Source organism: Dunckerocampus dactyliophorus, chromosome 10 (genome assembly GCF_027744805.1).
Source record: "Dunckerocampus dactyliophorus isolate RoL2022-P2 chromosome 10, RoL_Ddac_1.1, whole genome shotgun sequence".
Lineage (NCBI taxonomy): Eukaryota > Metazoa > Chordata > Actinopteri > Syngnathiformes > Syngnathidae > Dunckerocampus > Dunckerocampus dactyliophorus.
In genome coordinates, this window is record NC_072828.1 from 7,390,278 (window position 1) to 7,409,598 (window position 19,321).

A 19,321-nucleotide genomic window follows, 5' to 3' on the forward strand; every position below is an offset into this window, starting at 1 on the left:
ACAGTCCCATTATAATATGATTATTCAAAGTGTTTATTCAAAATAAATGTATGGGAAATACTGGGTTTATCTTCGTACACTTTACTAGTTACACTGGTTTTTCAATTCAATTGAAATTGAAATGATGGTTTCTACGCATGTTTTGGCTTTCAAAATGTTGCCCTGTTGCTACGTTGCTTTATTGAGTATTCTTCCTCACACTGCATGAAACATTCTCCAAATGGTACTTTGATAGGTTGGAGGTACTTAAATAAAATATGTCATGTTCTGGAGTCGACTTTTTCGCTTTTTTTTTTTTTTCTTTCCAGCTGCATAAAAATGCAGCAGACAGCAGAAAAGAAAATAGGAACACTTGATGAGCTTAGCTGAGCAAGCACAAGCTTTAGCAGTCGTGTACGTCGTATAAGCACATTTTACACATTGTGTACGCACGCTTTTACACGCTTATGTCTGGAGTAATAATGCAGGTATGATGTGCCGTTAAGTCGTGTTTATGTTTTACCAACTTGGTTTACTTATTGCACTAAAAGTCTTGTCTTATATGATAATTAGGTTTTAATTCTCTTAAGAGGAAAAGCCACTTTTAATTAAAATGAATACATAATACAATTTGACATACTATACATGTAATTAAGAACTGAGGAATTCATCTGTTCTAGGGTCAAACTGTGGCCGTCATAAAACCTTTTAAGAGTACAGGCAAAGCTTTTAGTCGCATTTCAACATTCTTAAAGGTAACCGTGCTGGTAACGTCATTGTGGACAACATTACGGCAAGTCTAAAATGCATTTTAAAGTAAGAAAAAAGAAAAAAAAAACATTCTTAAAGCTAAACTGAACTTTTTTTTTCTTTTGCCCATCATTCACAATCCTGATGTGAAACATGAACACACGTCTTTCTCTTTTCTGTGCGTTCAAAAACCGCCAGCAACGCTCCATTTACATAATGCCACTTGTATATTAACCAAGCTACAGCGACATTGTTATTACAGTATTATTGTTATTAACATTGTTACGCCTAAGAACTACGTTATCGGCGTAGTGACACCTCACCACACCACACAGACTACCTACTAGCCGGCTAGCAACTAGTTTCACCACACACTCGGCTCACAACGCCTCAAACCACTACCAAAACCACTACATACTGTATTAGTGCTGTCGCCACTGCTGCTGTGTTTTCATATTCGATATGGAAACGTTAACGCTAGGTGTAGCGTTCGTTTCTATGTTGTTATGTGAAATCAATGCACCCAGGACTGAAGTTCCGGTCATGCTTAAAAGGACCAAATATGGCAAAATACTGTAAGTATCACATGTTGTCATGAATGTGCCTGATACTACATGGGGTCACGCGTAGCCATGGTGAACCCCAATTGAACCCCATAATGCAGAGAAGGACACAACAGCTGAAGTAAGAAAAATATATTTAATACAAAAGGTTGGTACTTAACTGAAAACAGCTGCAGGTAACACAAGGCGTGCAATAACGGCAGCAAGGCAAAAGCTAAAAAACAGAATATAGCGTGATCAAGATACACCACGAGGCCGGGCTGAGCAGAGAGCAGGTGTGCATGAAGGTACAATCTGGCGTTGAGGAGTAGTTTCAGCCATGCTTAACTCGCAGAGAGCTCCATACTGCCAGAGTTTTGGGGCATTTTTGCTGAACTTTCAAGACCCACAGAATATTGAGTTTTAGGACTACATAAACACTGAAACTATCTAAAGAAACTCTCTTCTTTCATCAGTTTGTTTCTAGCTTTTTTGGGTCTTTAGATATTGGCAGTAGAACGTAGGGTAGTTTCAGCAAAAACACCAGATTTTTGACTGCAGAGAAGCAAATTCAAGCAGAGTGACTGTGGGGATGAATCCCTGCTGCTGACCGATCCAGACGGCAGCCACTCGTCAAAAGAATCAGGGTCGGGTTCTGAGTCACCCGACTCTGAACTCCTTCCGGTGTCGTGCCACATGGCTCAGCAACGCTAACCACTGGCTTGTTGCTTCGGCTGCCATTGTCAACTGCGTTTGTGTCTACGTCACCTACATCACCCATGTCACCTCTACCTTTCGCGATCGCGTCACTGCTAAAGGCAGATCCACCGCCAGACAAGCTCTGTGAGAGTGTTAGCTGCCCGTATTTTTTGTCTCCGCTGGATTTCTGCATGTGTTTCACCATTTTCCTCTCTCAACCCACAATCCGTCTTCTTCATAGACAATCTGTCACTGCCGGTTGGAGGAAAAGAGAACTGTTGTCCCCTACTGGGACAGAAATAAATTGCCTACAAGTCAGAAATTCACACACAAGATCTCACACACTTTCATCTCTAGCTCCCACAAAAAAAAGCAAAAGACGTCAATAGACGTCAATAGACGTCAATAGACGTCTTTGGCAGTCAACGTTACTTTTTGAAAAGACGTCAATAGATGTCTTTGGCAGGGAAAGAGTTAAAAGCCAGTTTTGTGAGAGCCTTAGAAACTATCGTAAGAACCTGAGAAACCATTGCATGATATTGAGAAACCATTGCAAGATCCTGATAAAGTTTTGTGAAATTTTAAGAAAGTCTTGCAAGATTTTGACAAACTATTGGGATCCTGAGAAGTTTTTGCGAGATTTCAAGAATATTATTGCGAGATCCTGGGAAAGTTAGGCAAGATCCTGAGAAACTATTGCCAGATCCTGCGAAACTTTTGTGACATCCTAAGAAATTATTGCCAGATCCTGAGAGACCTTTTGCAAGGTCCTGAGAAAATTTTGTGAGAGCCTTAGATTAGAAACTATTGTAACAACCTGAGAAACTATTGCACGATATTGTGAAACTTTCGGTGATCCTGAGAAACTTTTGTAAAATCTTAAAAAAACATTGCAAGATCCTGATAAAGTTTTGTAAAATTTTGAGAAAGTCTTGAGAGATTTTGACAAACTATTGCGGGATCCTGAGAAAGTTTTGTGAGATTTCGAGAAATTATTGCGAGATCCTGGGAAAGTTAGGCAAGATCCTGAGAAACTATTGCCAGATCCTGAGAAACTTTTGTGACATCCTGAGAAATTATTGCCAGATCCTGAGAGACCTTTTGCAAGGTCCTGAGCAAATTTTGTGAGAGCCTTAGATTAGAAACTATTGTAAGAACCTGAGAAACTATTGCACGATATTGTGAAACTTTTGGTGATCCTGAGAAACTTTTGTAAAATCTTAAAAAAACATTGCAAGATCCTGATAAAGTTTTGTAAAATTTTGAGAAAGTCTTGAGAGATTTTGACAAACTATTGGGATCCTGAGAAGTTTTTGCGAGATTTCAAGAATATTATTGCGAGATCCTGGGAAAGTTAGGCAAGATCCTGAGAAACTTTTGTGAAATCCTGAGAAATTATTGCAAGATTTTGAGAATGTTTTGCAAGATCCTGAGAAACTTTTGCAAGGTCCTGAGAACATTTTGTCAGATCCTGAGACACTATTGCAAAACCTGAGAAACTATTGCGATATACTGACAAACTTTTGAGTGCTCCTGAGAAACGTTTATGAAATCTTGAGAAACCATTCTGAGATCCTGATAAAGTTTTGCAAACTTTTGAGAAAGTCTTTTTGATGCTGGGAAACTTCTGCGAGATCCTGAAAAACTTTTGCAAGATCCTGAGACATTATTGTGAGATCCTGAGCAAGGTTTCAAGATTGTCAGAAAGTTTTGAGAGTTTTTCAAGTCTTTGTTTAGCTGCTGCACACGTTGGTGATTGCTAATCATTAGATGATGTGTTCATGAGCGATGATGGTGAACGGGTAGAACCAAATCTATTTGTGGAGGTCCCAAGTTATCCACGGCAGGCGGCCACAAATAAATGGATGTATGGGAAACATTCCCTCTCTTTCAGTTTTAGATAATGAGGGACGACGGAAAAAGGAACTAGCCAGTTGATGGCTGTCTCAAATATTTCTACTTGTATTTAACTTTGTTTAAAACTGCTCCACTTCCTGTGGGGTACTTTCATTCATAAAAGCAAACACTTTGATGATTGTTAGTGTAGTTACGGGAATTTCAATTCACCCTGTAGCAGCAGGAAAAAAACAATAATTGAATATGTTGTGAATGCTATCATGCCAGAGATGATCAAAACATCAGGGACAAACAAGCGTGCTGAATATTGTGTTGTTTATCCTATTAGCGTTATCGGGAGAAAATGCAGTGGTCATCGGTTTATCCATGCTACGTTAAGCGTTATCTGCTGGCCTCCAGCACGGCGCCATGAATGAAATAATTGGCACCTTGCTTCTGGACAATTGATTCCAGCGAGTGCTCTCGCCCTCAGATAGTCGTCACGTTTGATTTTCTTTGAATAAAAGCTCTGTCAGCTCTGGTCAGCCGCTGTGAAATATGCGGGAGTGTGACGAGGCTTCTACTCCCCCCCCCTCCCACCCTGTCGCGCCCCCCTAGGGAGGTGTCTTTACTTCCAAGGGGAACGACTTAAAAGGCTTGAAACAATGTGCGTGAAATCACATTTCTTGATGCTACAATTAAGGGAAGCATTACGCGTGCAATGAGAAGGGATTCAGTCATTGTTTTAATTAGTCTCACCATTTTGGAGCAAGTAAATACCTGCAAGGTCAAACGTTATTGTTTATATTGCCTTGATTTGCTCCTGTATTTCTGGTATAACTCGTACAACTCATGTATCTTTATGGCCAAAAGCTACGCCATCAATGCATGTTATGTAACGGTACACTGTAACTAGTAACCTCTTCTGATACAAAAGGGCAATGTAATGTCACTGTGATCAACTGGCTATGCAATCATTTTGTGTAGCTTAACAATGTCATGGAACTTAACACTGTAACTTACGATGTACTTGTAAGTCAATTGTGGAATTGTCAATGTAAAGTAACTGTAAAATGTAACTCAACCTGTCGTCTAACCTATCTAATACAGAAATACAGTACATGAGATTTTGCAGGTAGGCGATCACATCTTTAGAACTTTGTCGCCATCTAGTGGCGTACAATGCCATCGCAGCTGTCCTGAATATAAAAATAACTCAAATCAATACGATATATTTTTTAAATTTGTATTATTTCAAAAACGTTCAGGTGTCGACCCAAAAAATAACTATTGACTACATATTGATTCAAAAGTGAATGAAATAAATTGCAAGTGACTAAAATTCACATCACAGCGCATCCATACATTATGATATGGTTGTAATGCAATCCCAAAACACAAAACAATTGTTAGTCATATCAGGGAGATGAGCGAATGAAAATTAAGTTTAAGAGTGTAATGCTGTTTTTTTCCAGTAAAAGGCACTCTGCAGCGCAAACACTGCTTCGTCTCCCTGGATTACACACGAAGAAGAACAATGCGGAAATGACATCATAGCAGACTGCCAATGACGCAACTTTTTCGGCTAAACTGCTAAACAACAGCATTGTGTACCCTCGCTTTTCTTCGCTTTTGTGTCAAATTCACTTTAAATTGACACTTAAAAAAATATATATATATTTGACCGGTTCTTTTATTGGACAGCTCCCCTGCTGAAGCTGAAGCCCCTAAAATGTTCTTAAATATTCTCACATATTCTTAAGCCCTTCCCTGAATAACTTGTTTTATTTTTATACACAGACATATATACTGTATAAATTGCAGAAAATGTGTTACATTATTGTGGCAGCTCAAACAATTAATATGCAGTCCTTTGTCTATAGCGGTTAACTGGTTCCAGACCCAACCGCGATAGAGGATGTAATGTTAATAAATGGAGTATTTTTGTCGTTATAGTATAGAAAACCTGTTTATGAATTTCTAAATATATTTTTAAACATTATTAGAGCCTTGTAGACATAAAATAACAACCCATAGGCACCTTTACACTCCTATTATTCATTGTTTACAACACATTGTGCAACTCTTACGCTGTAGGGACTCGAGACGGCCGCTAGCTAGCGAGCTAAACAGTTGGCCTCAAATTTATTTCTTCTAAACTTAAGAAGCAAAAAACTTACCACTTCCACACAAAAGGGAGGGGAAGTTCACATGCCATGGCTGACTTCATGACTTAATGCAGTGTTACGGTAATGTAATGTAAGGTAATATGTTAATTTTGTGTCAATACTGCCGCCTAGTGACCAGAATACTACATATGACTAGCATTTCAATATGTTTTGACTAATAGTAGACCATAGTCTACCACGAAACAGAGATGATTAATTCATTAATTTCTGACAAACCACGATATAGCGAGGGAGTGATAATGAAACTGTGATATTGCAAGGGATGACTGTGTTACAAAAACAACAAGCTTTATAAAGTCATTTATTGCTGTTGGTGGTCACTGTAGTCCTGCATGGTGGCTTGTATGATGCGTCGGTGCACTCGTCTTCTACGATGTTGAGCAGTTCATCGCTATCCACTTCACAAGAACATTTGTCAAAGTGTCGGTTGCAGACTTGCTCATGTGCGGGATGTTCACTTTCAGTTTAGTTTGGCGGAGAGCTTTGCTGTGGCTTCTTAAATTGCTAATGTCTTCTCTGCTAACGGCAGCCGTGGCTACACAAACTCCTTCTTCCAAAGAAGGCGTATCATCATTCTACCTATATCAATGTTAATTTCCCATTCATTGGATCGAGAACTATCACATGCTCCTCCATTTTCACGGCTTCTCTCAACTACTCTCCGCTCCTCACCTTGCCCTCTCAACTACAAAGGGAGCCTATCAGTTGATGGTAAACAAGCACAAACACAATGACAGCCAATCAATGTCCACTTCAGGGTGTGACTGACCATTGTTTAATTTGACACCCTTAATTAAAACAGACTGAAATAATATTATAAACAAATAAAACATGTCTACATGTCTGCTGTATCACGTAAGGTTGCCAACAAAATGACGCGTCTCGTGTCGAGCTTGACACAGGCTACGTCGATCGATGCCAGCTCACTCCCTTACCAGGTCTACCTCAGTTTGACTATTCTTGCTTCTTTGCTCCACGCTTTGCCTAGCTGTCACTGGCTGTACTTTACATCGAGTGACTTTTGCGACATTTTACCAAAGCGACATTTTGTTTTTAAAACAAACAAGCAACGCAGTTACCTCAGACCCCGTTTTCGTCCCACGGGGAAGCCACAAGTGGATATCAAGTTAAAAAATTATCACTTTATTTTTTTCTCAGGGCACTCAATCGATCGCAAGTCCACTGTTGAGGTTGTCTTAGATCAGACTAGATAGGACAGCTCTAGTCTGACTGGTGTGTGTCCCACCTAGTCTTTGATCATGAACTGATGAAACCTGCTCGGATGAGAGGCGAAACGTCTTCTGGCGTCTTCAGTGATGATTCATTGTTATGGCTCTGTGCAATGAAGAACGCCTGCTGCCTAGCATGCATTGTACGTCTTGGCTAGTGGACCAACACACAAGTACTTGTTCAGCACGTTAACAAACAATGAAACACGTGTACTCATGTACTCCTATAATCCCATTTCTAAAGGCAGGAGAAAAATTTTAGAAAAATGTGTTATAAAACAATTCCTTATAGTAAAGCAGAATTGCTTTATGAGTAGCTTTGCTCATGTTCTGTCGTACGATGTCCTGAGCCTTCTTCAGATGCCAGCATATGATGGTGTCTTCTAAGAGCGTCCTTTGCGTAGATGCCCTCTAGTAGGATTGGTTGTCTGGGCATGTGAGTCTGCCCTTCGTTAACTAACATTTCAGCATGAGAAGTTAGACATTTCTATAGAAGCTCGGGTTGTATTGATTTGCCTCCTTGCATGCAAGTTTTATTAAATTGTGACAAAATTGTGTCAGTTTTATTAAATAGACAAGCGTTAGATTTCCTGTTGGCTTCCCAAGGGTGTGTGTGCGCTCAAATAGGACACGAGTCATCCCTTGGTTATGGTGGTTAATTGGTTTCAGACCCGACCGCGATAAGTAAAGTAGGATTCCATATTAATAAACGGAATATTTTTGTAGTTAGAGCTTTTTGTAAATCCAATCTTTACTATTATTAGAGCCACGTGGACATGAAATAACACCCCTATAGTCACTTTTACACTCCTATTATTCTTTATTCTGTGCTCAACTGTAATGCGCCGACTACGGGATGACTGCAGGAACACGAGACGACCGTGGCTTTAAAAATTAGCAAGCTTGCGAGCTAACTAGTTAGCCTCCAATTTATTTGCTGTATTCTAAACTTCAGAAAAGGTTTAAAACGAAGCGGGAAGAAGGACAAAGAAGTAAAAAATTTACCACTTCCACACTGAATGGGAGGATAACATTTTTTCATATTGGACATGCCATGGCTGACTCCATGCAGTGTGACTGTAATCTACTGTCATGTCTTAATAATGGAGCATTGCTGACACCTAGTGGCCAGAGGACTACATTTACCTTTGTCTGTCAATATACAGTATTTTGACAAATAATACGCCATAGTTAACTACGAACAGAGATCATTTATTAATTAATGAATTTTTGAAAACCCGCAATAGAGCGAGCGAGAGATAATCGAACCACGATGACTGTACAGTACTTTCATTCCGAATAATACTGCCTCAGGTGGATCCTTCACTAGGACCCTACAGGGCCTATGTGCGATGTCACCCGAATTAGCGTCCCAATCACGGATCCACGATTCCGTAAGTTTGGAAAGTGGAAGCATGCCACAGTGACCATTTTGGCAGTTTTCGTGTGTGCTTGCATACCTTACTGGCACTGTGTGGATACTGCTGCATGCAGATGCATCACCTCAGCCGTTTAGCAGAAGGACCCTGCACCCCACCTTACCAAATGTTACAGCGGGTGCATAACAATGATGAGTTTGTAGGATTGCTGATTTTTTTCTTCTCTTTTTTCTTCAAGATAGCTATTCAATAACCTGAAAAATCCTCTTGATATGTGCCTGAATTTATGGCCAAATGTCTCACTATTGAACATCCTCCAATCCTACATCACTGTATGGGATGGAAATTTGGTTCACCCACGACATTGGGACTCGGATATGTGTGTTTTTGTCCTCTGGGAAATTGAATCCGGTGGTTATGTTTGGTAATGGTAATGGTTTAATTTATTTTGAACATGCATACAAGTTACATTGCAATACGTCACATAGTACAATTCACAGTTGTACATATCCAAGAAGGAGTAGGAGGAAGCAAAGTTTTTTTTTTACCACTCATAGGATATCTCAGAATGATTATTTTTATGGAACCATAATTACATATCAATTCGATCTTCATACTTACCTTTGTACACTATAATAATGTAATGGCCCCATCAGTGTAAAGGTTAATTACTGTAGGTCCACCCTCTTTTGCGTGACCAAGCCAGATACAGGAACTCTGGCGTCACCTTGCGGCATACAATGGCATCGCTGCTGCAAATAATACAACTAAAACAAATAGAATAAATAATACAAACATATTTCGTATGTTTATTCTTTGAACGTATGGAGTGTTCAAAAAAAGCTTTGTCCAAAAAATAGCTGTACTGACAAAATATTAACTCAAAAACTGAATGAAATAAATTACAAGGGACTTTAATTCACATATCACAGCAGGTCCTAAACCTAGCAAAAAAAGGTAATTTAAGGACGAAAATTAACGCAAACTATGCTAATGATCTTTTTTTCTAATGGGGGCGTTCTACAGACCATACACTGCATCGTCTCTTTCCATTACACACGAAGAAGAACAATGCGGAAATGACGGCACATTGGAATGGCGCTCAGTAGTCTGTTCGCTGCTGAAACAAGCTAGCCACCGACCTGCTACACAACAACATTGTGTACACTCGCTTTTCTTCGCTGTCGAGTCCAGCTCAATTTAAATCGACACACGTTTGTTGACTTTGGGTTGTCGACTGGCCCAGAAAGTGGTCATTTAAGACGATCACCGTCGTAGACTATTGAAGTTGGCGCTAGCATGAACGTAAGCTAGCACTGAAGCTAACAACAAGTTAGAGCCCTTCTCTCAACCAGCAAATTTATGTCACATGATGGCGTCAAACAGCAGACTTCAACCTCTATCGTGATCTGCGGGAATCCATTTAGGGCTCCTTGGTCACTAGCCTTTAGCAGGGCCTCTTTGCCTGGTGGTGATGCTTGTGGTGGTTGCTTGATGGGGCTTTTCAGGGTCATGATGCCGCCCAAGTTTCAGCTTTTGGCGCTTTTGACGTTTGGGGTGACCATGCTCTTTATTGAGAACCAGATCCAAAGACTGGACGAGTCAAGAGCCAAGCTCGGTAAGATAGTCAAATCTGAAGACAAGTTGTTTACGTTCGTTTTGCACAGTTTGCTCACGCGTGTAGTCTGCAGGTATTTACAGTATTTGTATTATTTTCATGTACCTGCAACTCTCAATATAGTTGTACACCACTGCAAACTACAGTCCCAATAAAAACATTGCTAAATGCATGACACTGTTAATCAAAACTCAGCATTATCTTTTTATAGGCAGAAACAGCTCTTGCATCGGATCTCAAGTTATGCAGGAGTACATCAAGAAGTGAAGTAACTTGTTGGCAAACCTGGAATTAGACACCCCCACTATTTCCCGCAGAGCGTGCCATGGCCAGACACGAGCTGGTGGCGGAGCAACGTCACGGCGAAGACGCCGCTCGTGACCTCTCGTCGCCGTCGGCTGAAGGACGCGACGGTCACGCCGACGACATGGTCATCATCTACAACAGAGTACCCAAGACGGCCAGTACGTCCTTCACCAACATTGCCTATGACCTCTGCGCCAAGAACCGCTTCCATGTGCTGCACATCAACACCACCAAGAACAACCCCGTCATGTCTCTGCAGGACCAGGTCGGACTTACTGCTGCTGTGTTTTGTTTGGATGAGTCAGCCTGGAAAATGTGTGCCTTCACCTCCTGTTCACTCACCCACAGTTAACACTGACAGTTCAGACTGGGATTATTGCTCACAGCAAGAACGCTAGTGATTTTTTTTTAGCATGTGAAATCCTTTAGGCTTGAAATACAGCTTTCTCGTTTGTGTTGAATGTGGGCGAACTACAGGAGCATTAGAATGCACACAGTGAATGATGGTTGTGTGTGTATTGTATTCTACATAGAACATCTTTGACCATTTGTGTACAGTAGATCAGTGCTTTTTGAGGGGGCAATGTTCCGGGACTGCCACTCAACGGTGAAAAACATATTAATTGATACTGTACACCCATAAAAATGTATACTTTGACACCGTCAATGCAAACGCCTCCCTTGTAGGGAAGTGTACCTGTAGGCTTGCCAGCATACCTTGTGGGCTATAAATTAGTATAACATGTGAGTAAGAGTGTAAATACACAAAGGATACCTCCTTAAGCATGTTGAAGTTTCTGTGCAACTCAACCTTTACCAATGGAAGGCAAAAAATATGGGTTTTCTGCCAAGAAATGCACAAAATGGCGGGTTTTCCCACAAGTGATGTTTCGATCAAAAAACATGAATTGCGAATATGCGGTGTTCACTGTATTTTTGTACCACGCCACACTAAGTTGACTTTGTCTTGTAAGCACAGATGCGCTTTGTACGCAATGTCACCTCCTGGCGAGAGATGAAGCCCGGCTTCTACCACGGCCACGTTGCCTATCTGGACTTCTCCAAGTAAGATTCGGCACTTTTTGCCAAGTATTTGAGCATGTGAACGTGTGTGCTTGTGCTTGCACTAACGGGACTCTTTGTGTTCAGATACGGTGTAAAGGGCAAGCCGCTCTACATTAACGTGGTGCGAGACCCCATCGAGCGCCTGGTGTCGTATTACTACTTCCTACGCTTTGGCGATGACTACCGGCCCGGCCTACGGCGAAGAAAGCAAGGCGACAAGAAGGTCGTCCTTTATTTTTCCTTTCCTTCAAGGAATCTTTATTGGCATTCTTGTCTACTTTTTAAAGGGAAAAAGAAAACACTTTGTCACTGAAATCCCGGTAAACAGCCAGAATAACAAAATATAACAAACAGTATGTGTTAGTGTTGAAATTAAAACGTGACGAGATTTTTTTGTTTGGAGAAAAGCTGTACCTCGAGAACAAGGCAGCCAGAAGCCAATAAGGCTGCGTTGCTACTATGATGATAATACAGTAACATGGATGTGGCAGTGTGCAAGGCATTATTGGAAGCACGCATTAGGTGCGTTAGGCACACCTTGCAATTCAACCTACTTCGGTGTTCACAGCGTCAGCGAGTGACTTGTGGCTGTTTTTTCCATCACAGTTGAACAGTTGCTTACTACTTGTGGATGTCCAAGCAGAACCTGCAGTAATTCTACATTTGATCAATTTTACTTAAGACTTGTCAGATCAACCCACAGAGATGTTCGAGCTTGTCCGCAGCTTTCACTATCAACTTTCATGTACCGGCGATCACTTGTTCTGTTTCGTAACGTACATAGAAGAGATCTGTGTTGACAATTTAGCGACGTGGTCGCTATATTTAGCAAGTAAGGGTGAGCATTTCAGTGTTTCTTGCGTCGTGCATTTATTCAGTAATTAAGTGAGCTGGGGTGAGCTCTACTTCCTTAATGTTGTGCAATGCACGTCTGAAAGCCGTAAACAAACAAAAAAAAACCTGCACGCATGGGTGTCCAAAGTGTGTTGCAGGGTCCATCTGTGGAGTGTGGCTCAGTGCAGAAATAAAATAAACAAAAACTCAGCAAAAGTGGAAAAAATACAGCAAAAAGGCATTATGTAATTCGAAAAAGCTAAAATGTTGATACTAATAACAAATAAAAACACAAAGATTTGGCTTTAAATATATGTATAATGTGTTTTTATTCTGAATTATTATTTTTTTAAATTATAGCTGTCCAAGGACAGTTGGACAGCCCTGACGTAAGTAGACAAAGACAAGTAGAAGAAAAAAACAGTGATCTTTATTATTATTGTTATTATTATATATTCATATATATCATCGTAACTGTGATTTATTTGATCTAAAAAATGTTGACAATAATATCTTTGAGGGTCAATTTGTTGCACAATAAACATTTCAAAATGCACCTGCATTGTTTTGTGCCTCGGTTAAATAAAAAGCGTTTCTTTGTCCAGTCAGTTTTTCATTTTAGTTTTCTTAAAATTAATGGTAAAATCTCGTCTCGTCCTCTTCGCGTAGACCCAATCTTGTACATCGTCTCACCTCGTGAGTGTCTTGTGACACCCCTAGTATGGGTGTCACCATAATCATAGTTCGGCACATACCTCGGTTTTAAGGTCACGGTTTGGTTCATTTTGGGTACACGAAGCCAGGGGTCGGCAACCTTTAGCATCAGAAGAGGCGTTTGGGCCTGTTACCACCAAATTAAAACTACAAAGCTTATTTGACCACTAAACTCAAGGTAACACTACATATATAGTTTCCTTAAGCGTATTGTCACGTACCTTTTCTGTGTTCCTGTTCCTTCTGGTGGAGTGATGAGCTACACCTGTTGCCACCTGGCAATTAGTCATGTTTCTTAAGCCTTCTTCATTGATTTCGGATCAGCATTCACAATAAAAGTGTTGTATCACATCGAGTAGTTCCAGTACCACTCTCCATGTTGCTTTAGTTGCCGTTGTTCATTAGCGACAAAGGAAGCTAACAAGCAAAATAGTTGAGCAGCATCATGGTCTCTCACCGAGTCGACTCACCAGATAACACTGCCCCTAGCACTTCGGCGGAGAATTGCACAGCACACACTCAACTCCGCCACAGAACTTTGAAAGGCTCATAACGATGCAATGACTACATGGAAGCATAAAACCAGCTAGAGCCACGGCAGAAGGATAACAGAGCCTCGGGTTGCAGATCCGTGCACTAAGGGAACCATCTAATTGTCACTGTCCAATTTTCCACACAAAGCAAATTTGTTTAGAAATTTAAAATATCTTATGTTTCTTCTTTTTGTATTTAAAACAGGATTTTAGATGGGAGAGGGGCCCACGGCAAGACCCACTGTTTGTTGGGAGCAGCGATATGTGCTTGTGTGTCAGTCTCTAAATGTGTCTTATGAGACCAAAAAAAGTTACCTGTTGCCTTTTTGAACAGGAGTATCTAGAGGGGTCCGATTACTCGCTAAATGTAGGGTAGCATGTTGGGAAAGACCACCACGGGTTACCCAGCATGCCTTGCTGTGCGTGTATATAGGGGTGTCATTTAGCCTGTTTGTTCATATGTAGATACTGTAAGGTTGACCATGTTTTCCATATGTGTTGTCTTTCTGTTGTTGTTGTCTGCACCATGCATCAGTCAATGACCTCCTGTTCCTTTGTGCAGTACACGTGCATATTTGCGAAGCTGATAGCTGCAAATAAAAACAACTGCCATAAGCAAGCCCAAGTTTGCTTTTGACTAGCTCCTCTGCAACTCAAGCATGCCTCAATAGCATCAAAGTTGAAAAGTTGGTGATACCGATCCCTTCTGTGTAATTTTCCGGAAGAGATGAGGTGTGTCAAAAAGTGAAGTTACAATCCATACTGCCACCTACTGTAAGGAGTTGTGACAACACTACAGGCACAGACAGTCCCATTATAATGTGTTTATGAGCGAGGGCAAAGAGGTGACGGTTCAAAACAAGATTGCGAATGCAGAGTAAACAGTGTTCGATAACATAAAACATACAAAATATACAACAACACTGCTGTGTGATGTGCAGTTATGTTATATTAAGTTCCCACCTCAAGGTTTAGTGTCAAGGAGAGTGTTCGCCAAACATTTCTTTTACGTCTTTCAGACCTTTGATGAGTGCGTGGCTTCAAGCGGCTCAGACTGCGCCCCCGAGAAGCTCTGGCTGCAGATCCCCTTTTTCTGTGGTCACCATTCGGAGTGCTGGTGAGCAAGCCCCACCCACAGCCTGTCAGACATCATACAACCTTGTGTCCACGCTACTTTGAACGACGCTCCACCAACAGATGTCATCATCCATTGCTTGTGTGTGTGTTCTTTAAACGTGCAGGAATGTGGGCAGTCAGTGGGCACTGGAGCAGGCCAAGTACAACCTGGTGAATGAATACCTGCTGGTGGGCGTGACCGAGGAGCTGGAGGACTTCATCATGATCCTAGAAGCAACTCTGCCACGTTTCTTCAAGGGAGCCACTGAGCTCTACAAGACAGGTACCAACTCAAGCTTCCTTCAAAGCCTGTGTTTGATACAAAATGCCTTCTTTCCTCATAGTGGCCTCCGCTCTATTAAACGCTGTGGTAAAATAAACGCCTCACCATGAATACACATGGCCTTTTTACACGTGCAGAAAAAAGTCGATGTAACCGTCTTTACCACAACACACACCGTTTGCCGAGCCAGGCATGGCATCTGTAAAGCTGACCATAAAGGAAAAGTGCTTTTGTGTGCAGTGTCGAAAATTGCGTATCAAATGCTAATAAAGCTGTCAATAATGACCTGAAAAGAATTTAGGGTTTGGAAAAACCAAGAGAAAAATAGCAAGGGAGCTCTACCCTTCTATGAGTGACAGGCCATAATACGACAAAAAAACATACACTACAGTAATCCCTCACCACTCTGTGTTTTAAATTTCGCATCCAATTTTTTGTGTGTAAATTAAGCGTTTTCAAGCATAAAAATGGCTAAATGAAGTAAAATACAAATATAAGGCATCCAGAAGATGCATTCAATTATTTCATGTGTAGTGGGCTCTGATCATGTTAAAACCACATTTAGGAGGTCTTAAACAGGTTTTCTAGGCTCTTATAACGAAAATATTCAATTTATAAATAAGGAATCCTACTTTACGGAAATCCACGTACCACGGTGGAGTCTGGAACCAATTAGCCATGATAAATGACAGTTAGGGATATTGGGCTTTTGGGTGAAATTTCAGGATTGAACTAAAATGCACTAATATAGATCCTTGCTTTTTGGGGAGTTATGTTCTGGGACCACAAGTCAATGGCAAAAAAAATGCAATTGATACCCCCACAACTATTTTTGACACTATTTTCGGATGCCAAGGTACAAAAAAAAAAAAAAGTCAATTAAAAATCAGAATGTGTGGGGATCCACTGCAGTGCATTTGAGGTTCTTCTTGAAATTTCATCCGGGTAGTGTATTTATTATGCAAAATGAATTAGATTCTATATTGATTTGGCTTATTTATTGTAGTAATAAAACACACAAATACATGCCTGATACTCTCTGCTGGCGAGTAGCTCAAGACCCCACCCACTATGTGAGGATATGCGGTAATTTCCTCTCGCATCCATCGTGGATTGTGGCCTGTGCGAGGCCGTGAACTCCTCTTGTGTCGCTCCAGGAAAGAAGTCCCACCTGCGCAAGACCACTGAGAAGAAGCCCCCCACCAAGGAGACAATCAACAAGCTGCAGCAGTCCAAAATCTGGAAGATCGAGAACGAGTTCTACGAGTTTGCGCTGGAGCAGTTCCAGTTCGTGCGCGCACACGCTGTCAGGGAGAAGGACGGTGAGCTTTTGGTGCTGGCCCAGAGCTTCTTCTATGAGAAGATCTACCCCAAAGCCACCTGAGCATCGACGCCGGCGGGAAGTCGCACACACTGGGAGAACACATCGACATGCTGGATTCTTGCTATTTGAACACTTTGATGCACGGACAAACACTTTGCAATTGTTTACAGGAAATGTCTACGTTTTACATTCTGGTGCGCGTCGGTGGGATGTAGCAGACTGTGAAACAGAACCAGAGTGGACTGATTGAGCACCTTCCAAGTGAAAATCTCATGCTGAAGACTTTTGTACACTACATTTCTAGTGCACCAGTGCTTGTTTACACAAGTGAGACTGCAGTCAAAGGTGCGTTTGTACAAACATGCTCGGACCAAATACCAGCGTAGGACCACGGCATCCCTCTGCTGCTGACTTGGCGCTTTTCTTTTTAAATGCACAAGCATATTCTATGATACACTACATCGACAGAAGTATTGGGACAGGAGATGGACTAGAGCTCTAAGTTCTTCATTTTTTATCTTATCAAGACGTGTTGGACAATTGCATGCTTCCAATTTTGTGGGAACACTTGTGGGAGATGGTCCTGTTTGGTTCCCAGTGCACAAAGCAAGGTTCATGAAGGCATGATTGGAGGAGTTTGGTGTGGAAGAGCTAGAACAGGTCCAACATCTGCAACCTCACAAATGGACACGCTTGTAGGAAGTCTTACCAGAAGAGAGGAAGCAGTTTCTTTTCCTTCATCTTTCCCAATACTTTTGTTGTTGGTACAGGTGGTCCTCGGTTTTACGGCGTTCTGTGTTAAGACGTTTTGGGGTTACAAACACGCTCCCATATCCATCCATCCATCCATCTTCTTGCACTTATCGCAGGTTGAGTCGCGGGGGTAGCGGCCCTTGACAAGAAGTTCAGGCCAGTTGTGAGACAGTCTCTACAACGTGTCTTAGGTCTTTCCTGAGGCCTCCTCACTGGTCGGACTTACTTCAGACGCATTAGCCATCTCATCTGGCTCCTCTCAGTGCGGAGGGGCAGCGGCTCTACTTCAAGTCTCTCCCAGTTAACAGTGCTTCTCACCCTATCTCTAGCGGCTAGTACTGCGCGCTCATAAAGTCTTTAAAAAATGTAATTTTGGTCCTTAAACACGAGATTAGCTCGAGAACTAGTCATGGCGCAGTGCGTGCCTTGTGCTGGGTGGAAGAATACAGTGTAGAATAGCATATCTTATTTGTTCATTTTCTGCACTTCATGTCACTCAAGCGGCAGTGCGCCAAAGAAAAGGAAAGCCACCACCATGGATGTGAAAATAAACATCATAAAAAGTTCCGAGAGAGGCAACACATGCAATGCAGCAATGTTGGCCGCTGTTTTGGTCCCAACTGCTCGACTGCCGCGACCATCATTAAGGAGAAAGCTTATTGGATGGTAGTGAGGGGTCATGGATTCTGTGCGCTGTTGCAGGGACATCTGAGAGGAGGCGAGGTGTTTATCCTTCCACACTAGCCTGGGACAATATTTTAAGAAGGTAGAACAACCACGAGCTGTCGTTTTATTATTGTTTTTTATATTACTGTATTTTCTATGTCCTTCATGTGTTCTGTATACAGTGTGAGTGACCACCATGGTCGCCTAGGAATTGAACTCGTTCATAACCCGAGGACCACCTGTGTAGTGTACGTCACGCCAGTAATTTACCACTCGTCCATCTTTTGGCGGCTCGTCGCCAACGTGCTGAATGCAAGTGGATCAGTGCAGGGTCTTTGAGCTGATAGTGCCTTTTTGCATTCTTCTTAGCACAGCTTTGTGTTGGCACTGCACTGTTTTGCACGTCCGCTTCCATTTTCAGACATAAACACGTACCTTCAAATGTCTCTTTTTTTTTTTTTTTTTTGTTTTCTTTTTTATGTCAGTCTTATCAGGGATGTTTGTCCTCCACTACACAAAGACACACTTCTTGGTTTTTGGACCTGTTTCTTGAACCAATTCTCCATTTCGGCCCCCTCATGGCTGAATAATTGCCTCACTAATTGTTGCATGGCGCTCATCAGGGTGCACTTAACCACCCAAACCTTGAAGGAGTGAGACAGGATGATCCACTAAAGTCTGCGGCGGTGCAGAGCAAGGAGGTGTGTGCTCAGGGAGGGGGTGGAGTTAACGCTCCAGCGGTCCGTAGCTGCTTCCCCTGCTTTGTGGCCGCGGACACAAAGAGAGCCCGGCAAGTCTCAGGAAAAAATAGAACTCAATTATCAGTTTTGCTGCAGGCATATTGGAACATTGTTTCATTAACGGGATGAATACAGTGGGATAATTACTCCATCTCAATTAGGGAAAAAAAACTAGCCTCTATATTGATTGTGGCTGATGAGCTTGAAGGTTAATTAGGAACACAACATTTCCACAAATTCAATAATGTTTTCAAGCTCTCTCCCTTAGATAAAGAATCTTCGTCAGCAACTTCGCCTTTTGTTTCATGAAAATAACCTGGAAGTCGTTTTTCATTACAGTTGCTCTGCTTTTCCCTTCCGTGCCGCTAGAGGGCGCCGTGCCTCTGCCTCAGACTTCTCGCCAAGGTTCATTGAGTGCCATTAATGCACCTGAGCAAAGCCAAATGGAACAAACTAATAGCGCATTACCATTAACAATACAAATGACGCCATTAGGCACACTTGGCTCCCGGGCCGCGTGATGCCCATAAATAGTTTCACTTGGTCTTGGACAATTTGTGCCCCACTTGCGTATAATGACGGCACTCACATTTCATTGAGAGCGCGTGAGCAAGAGCGCCCACGTTGCAGAATGTTCTGTGACGAGACACTTTGAGCCTTTTTAATGATGAGCCTCATCCTGTAGGATTGACCCCAGCCCAAACATGAGCACAATGTCTCCATTACACTTGATGCTGCTCTAATGACCCCCTATTTTTTTAAGCAT

General features: G+C 41.8%; 1 protein-coding gene across 1 annotated transcript; it reads left to right on the plus strand.

Annotated features, from left to right (window-relative positions):
- The first annotated feature begins 9,687 nt into the window (after positions 1–9,687).
- hs2st1b (heparan sulfate 2-O-sulfotransferase 1b) lies at positions 9,688–18,467 on the plus strand. The gene is made up of 7 exons (XM_054788835.1): positions 9,688–10,221; positions 10,539–10,792; positions 11,507–11,592; positions 11,677–11,815; positions 14,693–14,790; positions 14,915–15,072; positions 16,230–18,467. Exons 1-7 carry the CDS (start codon positions 9,966–9,968, stop codon positions 16,454–16,456), a joined length of 1,218 nt encoding a protein of 405 aa, XP_054644810.1. The 5' UTR covers positions 9,688–9,965; the 3' UTR covers positions 16,457–18,467.
- Positions 18,468–19,321: the final 854 nt, after the last annotated feature.

Coding starts and splice junctions, on each gene's coding strand:
- hs2st1b (XM_054788835.1), top strand. CDS start 9,966: ATGTCACATGATGGCGTCAAACAGCAGACTTCAACCTCTATCGTGATC. Junction 10,793..11,506: donor TCATGTCTCTGCAGGACCAG/GTCGGACTTACT, acceptor TTGTAAGCACAG/ATGCGCTTTGTACGCAATGT. Junction 11,593..11,676: donor GCCTATCTGGACTTCTCCAA/GTAAGATTCGGC, acceptor CTTTGTGTTCAG/ATACGGTGTAAAGGGCAAGC.